Source organism: Triplophysa dalaica, chromosome 5, assembly GCF_015846415.1.
Source record: "Triplophysa dalaica isolate WHDGS20190420 chromosome 5, ASM1584641v1, whole genome shotgun sequence".
NCBI classification, from domain to species: domain Eukaryota; kingdom Metazoa; phylum Chordata; class Actinopteri; order Cypriniformes; family Nemacheilidae; genus Triplophysa; species Triplophysa dalaica.
The window spans coordinates 3,023,829-3,042,970 of NC_079546.1; the positions used below are offsets into that span (position 1 = coordinate 3,023,829).

At 37.6% G+C, this 19,142-nt stretch overlaps 2 protein-coding genes across 2 annotated transcripts in view; one reads left to right on the forward strand and one right to left on the reverse strand.

The window, feature by feature from the left end:
* Window positions 1–19,132, reverse strand: part of plekha5 (pleckstrin homology domain containing, family A member 5) — a 144,103-nt gene extending 124,971 nt beyond the window's left edge. Inside the window, exons 1-8 of the mRNA XM_056747860.1 lie at window positions 19,094–19,132; window positions 18,739–18,782; window positions 18,088–18,154; window positions 17,699–17,820; window positions 14,404–14,485; window positions 13,483–14,285; window positions 12,887–13,029; window positions 11,483–11,514 (exon numbers count right to left, since the gene is read on the reverse strand). The gene's annotated coding sequence lies outside the window, so the exon portion shown is untranslated. The remainder of the gene's footprint in view (window positions 1–11,482; window positions 11,515–12,886; window positions 13,030–13,482; window positions 14,286–14,403; window positions 14,486–17,698; window positions 17,821–18,087; window positions 18,155–18,738; window positions 18,783–19,093) is intronic.
* Window positions 16,361–18,103, forward strand: LOC130420543 (intestine-specific homeobox). The gene is made up of 4 exons (XM_056747877.1): window positions 16,361–16,710; window positions 16,984–17,129; window positions 17,603–17,728; window positions 17,966–18,103. Exons 1-4 carry the CDS (start codon window positions 16,485–16,487, stop codon window positions 18,059–18,061), a joined length of 594 nt encoding a protein of 197 aa, XP_056603855.1. The 5' UTR covers window positions 16,361–16,484; the 3' UTR covers window positions 18,062–18,103.
* Window positions 19,133–19,142: the final 10 nt, after the last annotated feature.

The following is a 19,142-nucleotide window of genomic DNA, read 5'->3' on the forward strand; positions in this document are numbered from 1 at the left end:
TAAGACACACTCCCACAGACTCTTCACAATCCTTCATTACGTTCCTCGATGAAGTGCATTTGCGCATTTTTTTAATGCTGGACTCATAACTCAAGGGATTGATCGACGCCTCTCCTTGAGAACTTCATTGACGGGCTCTTCGGTTTATGACGGATGTGTCAGTACTGTGATATCTATTGGACAGTAAAGCGCAGCAGGGTCGATGGTTGTCAGTGTGCATCTTCTACAGATAACCAGAGCAGGGTTTCTAAAGGCCTGAGCTCAGATGGATCGTTCCATGAGAAATATGTAAGCGTAACCATGGTGTCACATACCGCAGATCCACATCTACTATTCATGCCACTAGAAATCTCACACGGTTACTATGGTTATCAGGCATATGAATTATCAATCATATAATGCATGCTTGTAAACGGTGCGGTTCTTGACGCTAATTTTACTAGTTTTCTGATCAGGTGTTGGCAAAAGAAGTCCAGATCGCCTAAAATACATCTTGTATTGTGCATAAAAAGAAGCATTTTTGCACTGTGCAATTTTTTATCGTTTTTGAATTATTATTAGTTTACCTTTCTGGATATTCCTATTATAAATTCTTAATATTGATATCCATCTGAATTACTTTCTTAACGTCAATTTTCAATCTCCTTTCAATTTATATATATATATATATATATATTTTTTAAACCAACATAAAGACAGAATGACAGATATTACCATTATCAATAAATACTTTTCAATTAAGATTGATATGTTTTGTATGTTACTTTAATTTACTTAATTCATATTAATTTATTTGTATTTCATAAAAACAATTTATAAAATAGTCCAAAAGATTTTTCCAATATCACTTTCCAATAAGGTAGTATTTGTGTAGATTAGAGAGTCTAACAAGGAACAATACTTCTGCCTTTGATTGATCTGATTAATTTTAGTACCTATAAATGCTAAAAATGATCTAATACAATTTGTCAAATCAAAATGTGATGATTATTGTTAGTTCATTGTAATGTTAACAAATACAACCGTATCATATTTTTCTTGAGGTAAAATATATAAATGTGTTGTTAGGGATGCACAATACCATTTTTTAAAGAACAAGTGTGACCAAGTGTGTTTTTACTGGTACTCGCCGATATCAATGCCTCTACAATACCTGTACCTTTTCAAAACAAAGTGAGACTAATACCTATAAAATTGCCTAATAGTAACAAACAACTTCACCTCAAGCACAAATTTCAGTCACTTCTGTCAGTTATTGGTTCATTTTTACAAGTACATGTGCTTAGTATCTGGCCTGATACCGATACTGGTATCAGTGCATCCTTTATATTGGTATATAAGCATGCTTTTTGGTCATCTTCTATACTGAGACCCTCAAGAGGAATGTGGTCATTTGCTAATGACGAATACAAATGCATTCTTTGTTTTTTTCTTGCACGGCTCAGCATACCAGAGCTGCTTTGGTCCATTAGAGAGACTGTGGCCGTGTGTTCGAGCTGAACGGGAATGAACACATCGAGTGGGTGTATTCAGCATCTATATTAATCTTCAGATCGGCCATTCCTCAAGCAAATGTCCTTCCTCTCTCGCTTTTATCAGAGGCGTCTCAGATCTGTGGAGGAGATTGTGCCCCTAGTTTGCACTCATTAATACTGTATGTATCATTTCTGCTTGAGCGAGTCAGGAAATTACTTTTTGGATGAAAATGAAGTAATTACACTTTTTTTCTTTCTGCCACGGCAAACTGGTGAAGAATTCAAAGTGCTCGCCAGCTCATGGGGCCGAGTATTGATGCATCATGTAGGCTTTGATGTCTCCTGCCCCTGATTCATTCTCAATGGACAGTTTTTGTTCTGCTTGGATTCAGTGAGGGCAGCACATTTGCTTGAGCTTTTCGCTGACCCAAGACGTTACGGGAATAACAGTAAAAAGCTGCGCAACAACGCAAAAGTTTGTGCAGAATTAATTCACAAAAAATAAACCAAGATAACAAAATACGTTCTGCGAAAATTTGGCTAACATTCCCAATGTTATGAAAACACATCAGAATTTTTTTAACGTTCCACTAACATTGTAAGAATGACATTTTTGTATAAACAATTTTTATATTTATTTTGAATGTTTAGCAATGACAAAATTGAGAAAAATCGTTCGTTTGACGTTACTTAAAGAACATTTTTAAAAACTTTGAGAAAACTTTGAGAGTATGTCAGCCAAAGTTTTGAGAACGACACCTGTCCGTCAAATATCAAAGATCAATCCAAAACTCTACTCATTACTATAGTACAACTCCTGTAAAGTACTGTACGCTTGCAAAACCTCAACACGACAACGTGCACAAGCTGCGATGTTCACGCTGTGGTGGAAAGCAAGGCTAACAGATGTCTGGCGACAGAAGAAAGATTTTCCACAAGTGAAACTTTGAGTTTTATTTCATCAACGTCCGCCTGAGGTTTTACATTATTCCGCTAGCGAGCGAGTTCATCTGAGGTGATCAGTGATGTAGTCCTGAGATTGCTTTAATTAACAGGCCTGTTCGCAATTACGCTACACAACATCAAGCATCTAGAGCTTTGATCCCGAGCTGATGTCTGCTCCGGGTCTCAGTCCGGAGGTACCAATTCAACTCGACATATTTTTTAAAAGCTTCAACTTACAGTATGTGGAGACCGAGCTGAACTAGAGACCCAACATAGAGATGGTTTTCTTTCAAAAGTATAAGTAGTTGAGGCAACATTATCACAACAGTATCAAGAGAATCTCATGATTTGCACTAGTGTAGTTAGTCTACTGCCTGTTTTATTTGTATACTAGAATTATGAGTGGATGAATAATGAATGATGGCGATGTGTGTCTGTTTGGAACACTATGTCCTCAGATCTGTGTGTTGTGTAGTACATGAGGGACAGAAATGGGACTCAGAAATAGAGTGCTCTTAAGGGAGTTTGTGTAGAGCACTCAGATGTGACCAACACTAACAGAGTCTCTTTGAAGGATGAGAACCTCACAGTATCATCTCTGAATCCAAGATCTTCTCCTTTTCAATACTGCAACCTATGCATTAAAGCTTTGATATTTCTCCACCAGGCAGAGCTAAAAACGATGGTGGTTTGCAAACAGGTTTCCTTAAACACTCACCCCGTCTGCCATTGGCTGGACAAACAGACAGTCCCGCCACAAACTCACAGCAGAGGACTCATCTGCTGAGCCGGTCAAACAAACAGAACAAATGTAATGTTTAGCCCAAAAACAATGTAAACATGAACCTCTCGTAAGCTTACAGCAGTACCTGTGTATTAAGATGATATAGGAAGTATTTTGATCAATAACTTTAGTGTTTAATAAATAAAGTCTCTAACTTGAAATCAAAATGAAGAAATCCTTGTCTTTATGTATGGTGCATTAGTGCATGTTATTCTAAAATAAACAAAGAAATGTTGTTGTTGTAATCTTAAACAAAACAGAAATGCTTTCTGCACCTCTAAAACAACTAGGATACTCTCATCCTAAAGAGGAAAGAAACTTTACACTAACTTCAAGTTTAACTGTTTAATGAGTTTTGCAGGGGCGATGCTTAGCCAGCACTTTGAGAATCACGATCCCAGATGTGGTTCGTCCTCATGTAGCCCAACTGGACTTCAGACTTCAAAGCCACCAAAACCACAAATTTCAACAACATTTCAACGTTCAGCATCATCCTGCTTTCCACATGCACGTGCACTTTAAACACTGCAGATGAGAAAAGTTTGATGAAGGAAACGTGCCTTTACAAAAGAGACGCATTAAAGTGATAGTGCACCCAAAAAGAAAAATTCTCTCATTATTTACACTCTTGTCATTTCAAACCTGTCTGACCTTCTTTCTACCACAGAACACAACAGAAGATCTTTTGAAAAATGTTGTTGACCCAACAGCGATGGCAGCCATTCACTTGCATTGGGTTTGTGTCCATACAATAGAAGTCAATGGGTGCCACCGCTGTTTGGTTATCAACATTCTTCAAAGTATCTTCTTTTGTGTTCTGCGGAGAAAAGAAAGTCGAAAATGATAAGAGGGTGAGTAAATGGTGACATTTTTGGGTGAACTGTCTCGTGGATTACTACATACCAGCTGTCTTCTACAACACTCCTAATAAATGACACGGGATTGATGATAATCTTTACCTGTATACCGGTTGGGTCTTTGAACAGTTTCACTCGACTAAACAAAAAAAACTGATTATGATAGAACAGATACTGATATGTTATGAGTCATGAGCGGCTTTTAACTCTCAGTTATCAGCTGAGATGGAGACGTGTCCTTCAAGTGCTCTACACTGCCCTCCCGGTCACGTGATCTATATACCAACATGTGGTTTAATGTCATGGGACTTGATTTTAATCAAACAAAGATTTCTATTAAGTGATGATCCAATAAATCGGACACTCTGAACCTGAAAACATATCTGCTCTCACCTGTCTGACACGTGCATGTGCATCCAAGTGCCCGTTCTGAGGTCATTGAATGCCACGCACCATAAACATTGAGATGATGCTGCATGATTACCCACAATGCCTTTCTAACCCTCATCTGAAGAGGAGAGAGCCTGGGGAGATGGATGCTCCAGCGAATGGGACCTGACAGGCAAAGGGGCACAAATCATTTTGTATGCAGAAGGTCTCTCACCTTGAGGGGCGAGGTATTTGCTCTCCTCTCAGAGCGGGCCGATCGCACGGTATCTCCGAACTGCAGACAGGTGACGCGTGGTCAGGAATTTTCAACATCTGCATCGTCTGAAAAGCCCTTGATCGGGTAATTAGTCTGGAACGCTAGTTTATCCAATAAAAATTAAAGTCGGCTTTGATTTCCCATTTGACAAAGACGGAAAGTGGCTCGCCTTCATAATCACGCAAAACAAAGATTCGAATGAAAAGGACAATTATTCAACCGACAGGAAAGAAAAATCACAGATGATGCCTCAATTATTTCTCTTAGACGTCAATCAGTTTAAATGAAAAGAATTGTCAAGTCTGCAATCAAAAGTCAATATTACTTAAGATCTCATTGTGAATTTACTTTTTATTTCACCAAATTAACCAAATATCAAGATTATAATTGATAAATTGATATTTAAACAACATGCAACTTCATCAAATCTCCTATGAAAACCATGAAAGAACAACATCAGAGCATGAAAGTTTACTCTGGGAAGCGATGCCCCTGCCCGTAACCTTTTAACATTCACAATCAAACAAGAAACTGTTGTAGGCTACACAGTTTGCTTCCTTATCTTAAATTGTTTACCATCATTGTCTTGTTTCAAATAAACAGAAAGCAACCGTGATCATTACACAGCGCTGATATTAGAGCCGAATCATTAAATCCCTTATGAGTCCCCTCCCTACGTGGCAATCTCGCATCCCAAACCTCCAACCCTTGGGCCAAAGTTGACGTTGCAATATCTAAATGAGAATGCGCTCATGTATATTACATGAGGTTTCTCGTCTTCAAATACAGCCCTGCAGGCTAGACTTTGCAAGGTGTTGCTTGGTCTGCCCCCGGTGTGTCTTATCTATGTGATTAAAGTTGACTTAGATCATCGCCTCTGGCCATGCGTGCCAGCGTTGCATAATCATCTGTTTTCATCTCTATGTGACAGCCGTGGCATGGCCGTCCAGAGGATCCGAAAGCCTTTCTGACTGCTCTCGGTCAGCGGGGAACGGCAGGATTCTGGTCTACAGGCTGCATTAACATGCGGTTCAAGTAAAGCCGTGGCTTTCTGCTCCGTTTTTGAGTTGTGTTAGAGAGACGAGTAGGGAACTGAATTTAAGAACCGGAGCTCTTTGTAATTCATGAGCTGGTGGTAAATAATAAACACAAAGTGATACAAATATAACAGCTTTAAATGTGGAGAACTGTCTATGACATCAACTTGCAGATCAGGTTTTCCATTTGCACTATTGCTATGTTATAAAATAATAAAAAAAAACTTTGGTATCAGTTTGCAATACTGTTGTATTTGTTTACTAATAATATGTTTGTTTGTTTTTTACTTAAAACCTAAACAATTGTTCATGTTATTGTGCATTACGTTATAGTAACAGATATAACGTTTAATTTTAAAATTGATTATTATTTGATTATGTAATTATAACAAATACAACCTTATTGTAAAGTGTTATTGACTTTTCTTTAAGTTTAATAATGACAAAATAAATATCCATATCTATTTATAAAATAACACCATTAATATAGTTATTAATATAATAAAAAAATATATTATATTACCGGTAATGAAATATGCATATTGAAGTCTATAGAGTATTCTGGAAAATGAATAATAAGAGGATTTATTTATTTATTATTATTATATAACAGATTGCACTGATATTAAATATTATCTCTATAAGTATATTGTATGCATTTGGGTAATTCAAACTAAACAATAAAATACATAAATAATGCAACAATTAACTAAATTTTCATCTTATTTGTTCAACTGAAGTAAAATTCTTAATCCAACATTGATTCAGATCTAAATAAAATGTAGGAACTGAATTTAATAGACATTCTTTATTCTGAATGTTGCACATTGCGGTAGTTTTGACTCAAAGCACCCGTCACACCCCAGAGAGCTGCTGGAATGACTAAGTATTATTACACCACGATGACTGTCACAAAACTCCAAACCAACGGTTAAGATGCAAGTCAGCATGCAGAACAGAAAAGCAGCAGGTGATGAGCTGCAGCTGAGCGCTAAAAATAGAACAAGCATATCATTTTACATGCACTACACGTATGCAGGAACTGATGGAGAAAACGGGGCAAGGAGTAAAATAATGGAGACATCTAAATGTACTTTACACAACTTTAAGGAGAATCACTCTCGACATGCTTTTGAGACCACATACTGAGTGACACGAGGACGTCAAGTGTTCAAGGCACACACACAAAATCAGGCACAATATTTAAAACACAAGCTACACTTTTTGGAAGCTTAACATGCATCTTGTGCCATGATCAATGTAAAGCGATCTCAAACATCTCTTATATAAAAATAAACTTTAGGTGAATGTCTGGTGAAGAACATGAAAAAGTAGTTTCAAACAAAGAATAATAATAAATGTCTACAATACAGTATTGACCATTTGCTCTTAGATGTTTGAGAAAAACCTCTTGGTATTGTGCTTAAGCAATTACTATGGAAACCACAATGAAGCAATGCAAGAAATGCACTGTCTCAACAAAAAAGATTTGGGTAAATCAATAGAAAAATGTGAACAGCCAGTTGTAAAGGTCTAGAATTGAGTGCAGCGTGAGTAATGACACAATGCAACAAACACAGCCTGTTTAAAATGCATCTGGTGAACCAAACAATCTCGACTTTAACATTCTGATCTCTCCAATCCATTCAAAACTCTGCTTTGGATTTCAGTATTTTCACCTTATCGTGCGTCTTGATTAAAGATTCTGAAGGCTCAATTTCAGGCCAATATTAAAAGATTAAACTGTTTGGTCTTCACAAACAAAATGCAGGAAGATGATTGGTTCCCCACCGTCTCAGTGGGCGTGGCTTTTATCTATCAGTTAAACTAGTATGTAGGGAAATTGCCCCCTGCTCATCCCCTTAAACTGAAACAATATAGTCTAATTTATGGGAGAAAATGAAGTTTTCTTTGTGTGTTTTGCCTTGACCGTGTATTTCAGAGATGGGGTAACAATTCCAGAGTGTTCACGGATGCGGTTGCCAAGGCAACCTCGGCATGCAGCAAAAAGTGAGAAAAAGTGAAGGATCTTGACTTTACCCTTAATCACAAATACAGATATTCAGAAATATACTATAATAAACTATGTTTGTTTGTGTTTTACTGTATATCAAAGTTAAACTCAGCATTTACACTGTCACCCATGTCTGCCCGACAAGCTTACCTTAGCAATCCCCACTATCTGTGACCCACAACCTGTCTCCTGCCCTAAAGATGGTAGCCCATTGCGGTGTCATGTGAATTGTACACTAGAAGCAGCTAATTGCTGTGTAGCATACAGATGCTGTCAATGGCTTTTAGAAACATTGGTATTAAACTTCAGTTTGCATTTGACATCCTGTTCTAGGCACTTCAAATGATGGGCCGCGAGAGCGTCGGCACCCCAACATGTAATCAGCTGTGAAGCGTCATACCCGCTCTTCACATTAGCTCAATGCAGAGAAGTGCTTCAAAAACCGATTGCAGAAAGTGTCAGAGGTAAAAAACTACAGGGTTTATACTGCAGTCATTGGTCTCTGAGGAACAATTGACTGGACGGGTTGTGTCTCAAAACCTCATTGAGCCAGAGTTAGCAATAGAGCCGGCTCTTGTGCCTCATATGTTACAGCTGTAATTTTGCTGTAAACACATTAACTTGCTTAAATGTGGCTCAGTTGGAGATTTGTACTTCTTACTCTACAGTGATCTGGTGTGCAAATTGTCTGTCACCAGTCTCTGTACCAGTAAAAAGACTCCTATTTTCCAGTAGCTGACCCATTGCTTAGGAACACCAAAGATGTGTCTGAAGATCTGATTTGTAAATGCCTCACGTCACCAGATAATCTGAGACGAATTTTGGAAACCAACCGAGGTCCTGGTCCCCATTTTCGACCAGAGGGTGAACAAAAAACTTTTTTTTGGTACCTTGTCTCTACAATAAATGCGCATGGAACAACATCTTGCCAAATTGGCTAGTTGTAAAGAAATGATTCAAACACACCGCTTGTCCGTTTGTCTAATAATATGGCTGGATTAGTTTTAGCAAAGGTTACAACACCTGTCTCATGTCGACACTTCAATGAATGGTTCTCCTGAGATCTTCAGCTCTACTACTTGTCAACACATTTCCAGGATTTGCAAACAGAGAAGTGCAGGCTGCATGCTTTTGGCATCAATGAGATGCAGCGTTGCCAAGCATATGTCCTCACACTTGATACACAAGGGCTCACGCTGGCATCTATCAAACTGGAAGACCTGGCAACATCCACAATAGCTGAGCACAATAGCTTTATGGTTTCCATGATTTTTGTGAACATGAGGAGAAAATGTAGAAATTTCATTCAGGTTGTGTTACAACAAACTGCTAATTTGTTTACAGCATTTTCGGTCCCATTTAGGACTATTCAATTGTACACATTTTTTAATAAAACGAAAATAAGCGTTCAAGACATTGACATACTTTTTTCTACTGTTCAACTGTATGTATATACACTGAACTGCTTATTTATTTCCAGTGGATGAAAATCGAGCCCTGTCGTACATTACTCAAAAATGGTGCAACATATTTTCCTACAGCAGGTTTTGGTAATGCAAAAATATGTTCGTATTGTGACTGTAGAGAACTCAAAAGCATCAGTCAGGCGTAGCTCAGCTACTGTATAATCCTCTTTCTCCCTACCTGACACACCAGTGTCTCGCTTCTATAGCACAGCAATGATTTGAGGCGACATGTTTGTTTTTCCGCTCCCGTCTCCCAGTATAAGTGTGCCGACTGGAACCCTATACTTTTTTTAGCCCAGCGTGTTCTGCTCCAATTCCCAGAACAAATCAAATGCAACCCTCCTTCTCTTTGTAAATGTATGAGGATGTAGCCACATATATTCTCGTCTCCAGTCCCTCGAATGCACTCTTGGATTGTCTTATTATTATTATTCAACATTTCTCCTTTTGTGGTCCCCTACTGGACATTAATGAAAGCAAGGAAATGTGTTATTGTTTACTTGTAGACAAATATCATAGCTTATTGTTTATTTACTTCTTGACGTCAAAATGTTTTAAAGTTGAAATCAAAATGCCAATGACTTCAAACATAAGTACTTCAATATCCACGCTCTATACATGGTATTATTTTTGTATGACACAAACAAAAATGTCAGAATAAATAAAGATTCTTTTTGGCTCCATAAAATCTAAATTTCAGAATGAACTTTGACCCAGACGTGTTTTTAGCATCTGTGAGCTCCACTGTTCTACACATTCGCATGACCTCATGCATTTATAAATCTCTGAATGATAGGGTCAATAGCTCAGCCTCCCTCTACTCCTTACTTTTCTTTTAAAGAATATTTTTCCACACTCATTTTCACTCGAGCGTTTGTGTTCTTCAGACGGAGGTGGAGACCCCACAGCGCTTCATTACTTTACTGTAAATGGCACCTGAAATATTTATCTGCTTTTGAGCACCTTTTACTTTCATATCCAGACTGACCTGGCAGAGCGCCTTAAGCTTTCATCCATTTACTTATGTCCACTCGGTACAGTCAGATTATGGTCCATTCATATCAGTGGCATAAATGCTTCTAGTTCACATGCATCTAAATGCCGTAATGTTCTTAAGAGTATGACTCACTTCATTACATTTAGACTAAAAATGCAAAACAACTCAAAACAATATCTGAACATCTTTTGCACTCTTTTTTGGTAGAATTAGCATAAAAGTTCTCCTTTTTCATGCGGCTTCTTGTGGTTTTAAACAGTTTTAAAAGTACACATCTATTCTGAACTAGTAGACAAAGTCACCCATTTTATATATTTATAGAAAATAAATATTTCACAAGCAACTCAACCTTTGCACTAGTTGTTTTGTTTTCTCCGAAGTGTCAGAACACGTTAGTACAGATCTCCGCAGAAAATACCGCATGAAAAGAGAAGCTGAATTTGATGCAATTAAATCGCAATTACAAATGCAGCTGTAAAGAACAGTCACACAAGGTTGATTGCCAATTAGCTAGAAATAAAACGCCCAACAATTATCACTGTAATGTGTGCGGATTTAAAGCAAACATGGGCTACAGAGGCCAGACAGTCTGCGCAGAGCTCTGCAGGTGCTTTGGTCACACAAACTGCAATATGATTTGTTAATATTCGCACAGATCTGTAAGAAAATCTGCAAATTATGCACTAAATTGTGTGAAAGGGGAGTAACAGAATTCAGTGCCGAAGAAATATTGTCGAAATATACACAGCTAAGTATGAATGGTCGTCGACGAAGAAGCGCAGATGTGAAATAGCCTACATATTTACATTCAATCTCTTAAAAAACTGGATTTTCTTTTTTAAGAATTCACCTAACAAAACTTGCATGACAGGATTTCACAAAGGACCAAAGGCCAAACTTATATGAAAGTCAATAGTGAGGTTCATCATAAACCGCTCTATCGTATCTGTAGCATTACTGTCAAGTGTTGTCGGGGGAAAGCAAAAACAATAAAGCCGTCGGTGACTATGAGGACTCAAAGACGAGTATGGGGTTTCTCTCCCCAGCAAAGCTCTGAACACTGCTTGCTTTATTTATTTATTTATACTTGGTTATTTACCCTTTTAAAAATGAAAACAGTCTGGAGATATTTTGCCAGACAGAAACTAACCAAGCAAACATGAGACACTTGTCAAATACATAGATGCTCTAACACAACAGCATTCAAAATATTGCTTTGCATTCTATAACACTTAAGCAGAAAATATAATGGAGGTCTTACTTTTCATTTGATTTTGAACTCAGATGTTTCTTCTAAGGAAAAATATAAACAGAGACAAAACTGTTAAATTGGTATAGTGTAATAGTATTGAGCGTTTAATTGATTTTATACTGTAAGGTTAAAATAGGTAGAACAATTTGATCTCGCTGATATATAGGAGAAATAATTGAGATATTACAGAGATCTCATCTGTGATTTTTCGTCTGTCACACTGACCAAAGGTGACAAAGTGCGTTGTGGGATTGAGTATTCTACTCAGCTTGATCTAGTTTTATACTTCACATGTAGTAGATCATCCAGGTCGAAACATTCTGATATTACCATACTGATTACATTATACATACAGAAGGATACACATGCAGCACCACACAAAAATAAGACTACATGGTCTTTGATAATGTCATTTTTCAAACATGCCCGTTTTTCAGTCTGACACTCCATAAATCCATCCAGAAGCATCTTTCATGTTCAGGCATCTGTCTGTCCCAGTGGAACACACAAATACTCATGGCCCGATTGACTCGGAGCATCCAGCCGACAGCGCTGCCCTTTTCTATAATATTTGCTGTAGGACAGGTTATGTCATTCTCTGGTCAGAACTACACAAGACGCTGAAAACTGAACCCTGAATGCCTCCAGCTATTGATGAACAACCCGTCTCTGTCATTATCATCATCATCAGATGCTTGCCTGAGCCACATGTTCTCAAAACAACCCTGAGGCTTTGAGTTCAGACCTTTCCACTAAAAGACTGTTATTATGACGTTTGTAGGTCACATTATCAGAGCAAACCTCTAAATATGAGACTTATTAACTATAAATTATAATATGATTGTATAAGTCCCAGTCTTAAGGGTTCTTCAAACCTTAAATTCGGCTCAATTCATCTGTATTGTATTGTCATCTTTCAGTTTGACCATCTCCGTCCCCCAGCCGAGACCTTCAGCTGCCTGGATATTGAACAGGAGAGCAGGTAGCAGGAGATTTACTCCACTGATTTCATTTCAGGGTTAATGGGCCCAAAAACAATGTCTGTCTCAGATCAGAAAGTGGAAAGCAGTCAGATTAAATCTGACCTGACAGTGTTCCCTTTTGTACTGTCACTCATGTCTGCAGTCTCTATAAAGCTATAAAGCTCTCCGGATGAGTTATCATGGCTCATCTTGATATCAATTGTTTAACTCACTTTTCCCTTTACTTTGCAAATTTAACCTGTTTTGATTTAGTTTAGCTAGTATGCAGTTATCCAGCTGACTCCCATATTCAGCATCTCATCTCACATATAGGCAAATTCACTAAACAGTCACAATGGTATTTTTCCAACTCACTCACTGAACAAACTTCACAGAGTAACCACATTACTTAAGCAATTTATTTCTTTTACACTCTTTATAAAACATTTACCTGCCACAGTTATGCACTGCACTATTAGGACGTAGAAGAGCCTTGGAGAAGAGCAGTTCTGCAGATCTGCTATCGCATGGATGATCCATAATGCACTGCTGCTACCTCAGGCACCACCACATTTACATGACGGGTAATGACGCCTGGAAAAACACAATCAAGAGGAGATGAGCGCCATTACGGCCGCAGGGTTTTCTCTCATGGCTGTCACGAAATCTTAAGACGGCTTGACGCCTCTATTTACAAATGCGAAGACACACGTATCAAGCAATGACATGCATTAACATGCATGTGTAAGTGATAAGGCAAGAACAATATTAAATACACAAAACAATGGCATGTTCATTTATTCAAGAAAGCAATCATTGTCAATACACTAATGTTGTGGGTGATTGCACATTGGCCCGCCATGTCTCTATCACACTGTGACATATTAAGTGTAGGTCCTTCCCTCAGTATACGACATCTCTTGCCCGACAGATAAAAATCTGTTTGTTTGCCCTTAATTACGAGCAATAAAACACAGCAGTACAGTATATAATTAGTGCAGTTGTACCTTTGAGACTGTGTATAATCTGAAGGGCTAAGTGACGTACTTAAACTTTTCCATTTGAGACTTTTGAAGTCCAGTAGTCTGCAGCAAACCCTGTGTGAACAGGGCGGTGAATGCACAATGAGACTGCAGTGCTTTTGCTCCTATGAAGATCTTTCCATGGAGGATTGAGGAGAAAGAACAAAGAAGTGAACAGGACACCGGATCGAACAATTAGTGATGCAATAACGACACAAGAGCTCCAGCAGAGCCCGCTTGATGCCCAAGAGTTAAAACAGGATTTGTGAGTCATATGACCTTTACGGGGGTGACGGACGGTCAAAAAAAGATGCACATGTGTGGAGAATGCATGTTAAACATTCTGTTCTTCATATAGAATCTGATAAATCACAGACTTACCTCTCCAGTCAGTCACATACTCAAAAGGATGAAGGTCACCTTAAGGTCATAAATTGCATATCTACCACTCCAAACCTTCTTTCCATAAATGAAAGCACAACTAGCTTGAGAGAGCTGACTAAAATGTAACTTTTCTCTCTTGCTCAACCTTAAGCTTTCAAGACACATCCACCAAACTCGACACAGAGCTTAAGACTATTCTCACTGCATGCTAAATCTTGAGAGGTGATATATGCCTTCAATAGAATTGACAAAAGCTAGACTATTTGTTTAATGCCAGTTTCCAGATTCACATCAATCTCCATTTGATGTCATTGGATGGAAAAGATCAGCACATGCATTCTGTCTGGCAACCGTATTTGGGAAGAAAACTTGCCGTGTCAAGAAATGAAGATATTAGCCGTTGTGGCTCCTTCAGTTTGAAGTGAGTGGTCAGGACAAGCAGTGCTGCACAGAGAGAAATATTGCTGTTGGTAAAACATTCAGCACTGTTGGAATGGAAATTGGCTGTCAGGTTGCGCGTGCAGGAGGAATTGTGTGTTAATTGAATGTGTAATCCATTTACTGCCTCAGACTGCAGAAGGTATTTGGCACAACTCCCGCCTCTCAGAAATATAGATTACATCAGAGGTTCTTGAGAAGGTCGACTGTGAGAGGAGAGAGCGAGGGAAATTCAGAGAAGGAAAAAGAAAATGTAAACGTGTCACAGAGAAAAACAAAATAAATGAATGCTAAGTTTTATAATGACCAATACCTGCTGTGATAAAACATGACATAATAAAAGCTAGGATGCAAAACACCTGTCCACCATATTACCATAACCGTTTATTACTGTTATTGCACAGATATGTTCTGTTCTGCACCTAAAGGAGCAATTCACCCTCAAATTAAAAATGATTTACCCGTATGTTGTTTAAGACCCACATGGCTCCCTATCTTCTGTCGAAACACAGCCAGACATTTTAAAGAATGTGGCTTTCAAAAGAACCCAAGTCACGTAACAGCATATGACTTGCACAATAAAACAAATGGCGTCTGGTGGATTATTGCTTTAAATTACATTATCAATCTAATGCTTATTCAAACCTTGAGAAATACAGAAGTCCTCCCAAGACTTATTGTAATGGAATGCCAGTGCTTTGTGAATTATACACACATATAAAAGCGGGTTGCTTTTGATGTCTTACACTGCCATCTAGTGTCCCTGGGGTGAAAAAGCCTTTCAAGAGCTTCCAGATGTGAGTAACACAGAGTGAGAACAAGCCACACAGAGTCAGTCAGAGACGGATGAGAGGACTCGAAATGATGAAATATAGGTGAGTGCGTCTCCCTCCCCAGTTTATTCTGCACGAGGGGCAGAATAGAGAGATTTCTGTGCATCTTTGGGTGTGGATGTATACTTATGTTGCAAAGGAATTATTCAGCTCTGGAAAATAATATCAGCGAGTCTTTGAACTGATTACTGATACCACACTTTACTGTGGTCCCATGAGGTTACAATAGTGAAAAGGTGGGACTGCACAAATATATTGTCAAATCTGCCGCAAAAGCAATGAGCATCTACTAAATAGTTGCCTTTTGCTATGAATATCAATAATTATCTGTCTAAGTGCAAACTGACAGTCAAATCTGTGTCAAAAATGTGAAGTTAACTGGGTTATATGATATTTAGACAACAATATTTTCTAGCATCTTTGGAGGTCTGTTGTTCTATGTACAGATATAACACTTAAAACAATGCGATAGGTTGTACTTGGGTAAAACAACCGCAAAAACATTGTAAAAAATGTAACAACTTCAGAAAAGTCTAAAAAGTGCTATACTTTGATGCAAAAAACAATGACTAAAAGGATAGTTCCCTAACATAGGAAAACTTTCATCCTTTATTTACCCTCATGTCTTCCAAAAGTAATATGACTCTTTTTCTCTGCAACACAAAATAAATATATTTTGACTTTTTTGAGAAATGTCTCGGTGTCCATATAATGGAAGTCAATGGGGGCCAATGCTGTTTGGTTACATGCGTTCTTCAAAATATCTTCTTTTGAAAGTAAGTCATACAGGTGACATGAGGGTAGACGAAAGTATTTTCATATTTTGAGTGACCTATTCCTGGGTGAGCAGGTTAGTGAAATTTCACAGCTGACCATCGGGTGTCGCTGCTGTTAAACAACACTAGTATTTTAGTATGAAAAACATGACCAAAAAATGGTTATATTTTCAAATATGAGCAACTAAAAATTAAAAAGATCACATAAAACTGTTCATTTGAATTATGTCAATGAGTCACATATTAAATATATAAACATCTTATCTATCCTACAGTTTGCAATAAACTTCAAACAGTAAATGTAATGCATAAATGTAAATGTAATTCAGTGCATTATATAAGCACCAGTTTTCATAAGACATGCTAATAAATGCAGATGTACTGTGAATAATCCAGAGACATGCACCTCGCGACGAGGTTGAACATTTATCAAAGAATGGATTTGTTACACAGTAAACTTTCGGCTCCACACTCCTCCTTCTCTTGAAGATCTAAACACACACACTGTCGCACCCTGAAACACCACAAACTTCGAAGGACTATCAAAGGAGACAGAGACGGATCTACAATAAAAAATAACATTCAAGGACGGAAAAATGCAAATAGTTGATCTGAAATTAGAAAAACAGGTGGAGAATTCGTCTTGTGAGATCAGGACCTCCACAAACAAAACTAAAATTCTGTCACATTCTATTGAGGAAATACTGAAGAAACCTCCATCTCAAACTGTCTCACCTGACAGAAGCGAACAGAGAACTGTAAAATCTGGATCTACACCAACAAAACTCAAGGCAGAAGATACAAAAATCAGTCAATGCACAGGTATGCGACAGTATGGTGCTAACTTTTGAGTCTTGTGTACATTTTATTTCCTTTTTAAGAAAATATCAAGAAAACATCCCTTATAATGAATATCTTATAATTAATACCTTTTTATTTCATCTAACTGTCTGTAATCTATTGTTCTTCACTTAAACTCTTTTACAAATGCACTGAAACTTTCTATTAAAGGGTCAAAACTGAGTGTTTAACTGCTATTAAAATCAGTTTCCTGCCTTTCATTAAACAAGATGAATTAATTTCATGTTTGGACAGTTCATCAGTCCAGAAGAGTACGGACAACGTTCACGACCGCGCAGCTGGAGGAACTGGAAAGAGTTTTTCAGGAAACACATTATCCTGATGTTCATACTAGAGACCAGCTCGCCTCTCAGACCCGACTCTCTGAAGGGAGAGTACAGGTACCACATTCTGTTTCAGTCACAACGTAACTAAACAAAAAATAACAAAATTTAACCCTCTGAAGTATGGTTGTGTTTTACATTTTAAGTGTTTCAACATTAACATTCATTCTACTACTCATTATTTTTGTGAGCAGTTTTCTCTAATGCTTACAATACATTATTCTGGAAAGGGAAACTATTCAGAACAATATTTCTATTACAAAGAAACATTATGATTTGTTGCCTTCTTGATTTAAAAAGCATTAGGGTTAAAGTCTATGAAACTTCCACTAAATTTAAAGAAACTTGTCTAAACACGATTAGCTGACAAACAACACAGACACTCATTTTCTCTACCTCAAGATAATAGCTAAACATTTAATAATCTATATATTAGCCTACATTTTACTATGACTAGTTTTTTTTGAATGAAGGTGTAGCCTTTCTACATTTCACTCAATTGTCCAGCATTTAATTTATCTCATGTTTAGATCTGGTTCCAGAACAGACGGGCGAAGTGGAGACGCAGTGAAGTTAAAGGCGGACACAGACCTTCGACGGCACTGACAAACCCACAACACACTCACCATCTCCTGCCTCCTCTCATTTACGTTCCAGTACGTTCCATCACTCATCTCATTAAAAACAAATCCTCACTGCTCCAAGAACCTTAATGTGAAAAAACCCAGATCACCGTACCGATGTTCACCTAAACCAAAGAAAATACAAACTCAACTATCCTACAAATCTATCATTTGATATAGATCATAGACTGTTTCTACACAGATTTATAAATTATTTTCTTTATAATGTAAAAATTGTGCATCTTTTAATTTCCATATTTTAATTCCCAGTTCCTGAATTTTCACCAGAAGCTCTACCTGCCCGGGTCAATCTGTCGAATTGGTCCAACAAAACAGCTGACCATAAACCAGCGGTCTTACTATTGACGTCATAGGCTTCGATGGTCACCCACCTGAAACCACCGGACCGAATAAACCCACACTTCACATTTTCTGCTGGCTTTCTGAATCTGGGTTCTTCTGAAAAACAAAAATGTAATTTTGAAATGCCATTGAATATTGGTGCATGAACATGTGATTTGTCATACACTATTGTACATAGAAAACGCTTTATTTTTTTTACGATTTTACAAAATCACACGGTACGTGTAGCCATAAACGTGTGACAAGTTGTAAATGAATTTCCTTATCTCGTCACAATAAACACCTGACAACAGCAGCGAGTAAATACTGTCATTTGTGGAAAAAGCACCACACCAAATGTATCAACGGATGTAATCTTAAAGGAGAAATGAACAATTATGATGGCAAATAGAGGAACATTAAAACAAACTGCTACAAACATTGTATATCTGTTATCCTATTTCACATTAAAATAGTGAATTTATCAAACAATTGAATAGTGTTTGAATAATAATTTATTTAACGTGATCTATAAAACAGCATTAGTATGTTATCTCTGCCCTCCAACACATAAACTATAAATCTGAATGGATGTGATGTCATAAATGAATTTTGTTGTTGAAATTCCCAATTATCTTTGAATTGGTTTATTGGCTCATAAGTCATAAAGTTTAGTCTTATCTTAATTTGACCGAGTTCACCTGACGGTCAGGGTACGAGCACGAGGGTGAATTCACGTTGAAACCTGAGGGAAAACAGACATCAGATAAAACTGTGAGGAAAAGTTAAACCCTAGACTCATGTTATCTCAGGACAACAGCCATATTCGACTGAAGCTTACTTGCTGACTTTTGTTTTACAAACTGTGTGTTTTTATAATGTGATTTAATAGTGTAGTTTGTCACCTAACAACCTTACATGTTGCTTTCCAACTAAATGTTACGTTGGTCAGGTTATGAGGGACCACAACAAGGTGAACAAACAATGGGCATTTTGTTGTTTAATAAGCAATTTCTCTCTCTATTTTAAACAAAACACTTAAAATGTTTATACTACCTGTCATATGTCGAACGTATACGGAAAGAAACCATTCAACGCCTTTTTT

Bases quoted from the DNA above. Each gene is read 5' to 3' on its own strand.
- LOC130420543 (XM_056747877.1), top strand. From the start codon at position 16,485: ATGCAAATAGTTGATCTGAAATTAGAAAAACAGGTGGAGAATTCGTCT. The intron at 16,711-16,983 runs GTATGCGACAGT...ATGTTTGGACAG, and splicing joins AAAAATCAGTCAATGCACAG to TTCATCAGTCCAGAAGAGTA. The intron at 17,729-17,965 runs GTACGTTCCATC...TTTAATTCCCAG, and splicing joins CTCCTCTCATTTACGTTCCA to TTCCTGAATTTTCACCAGAA.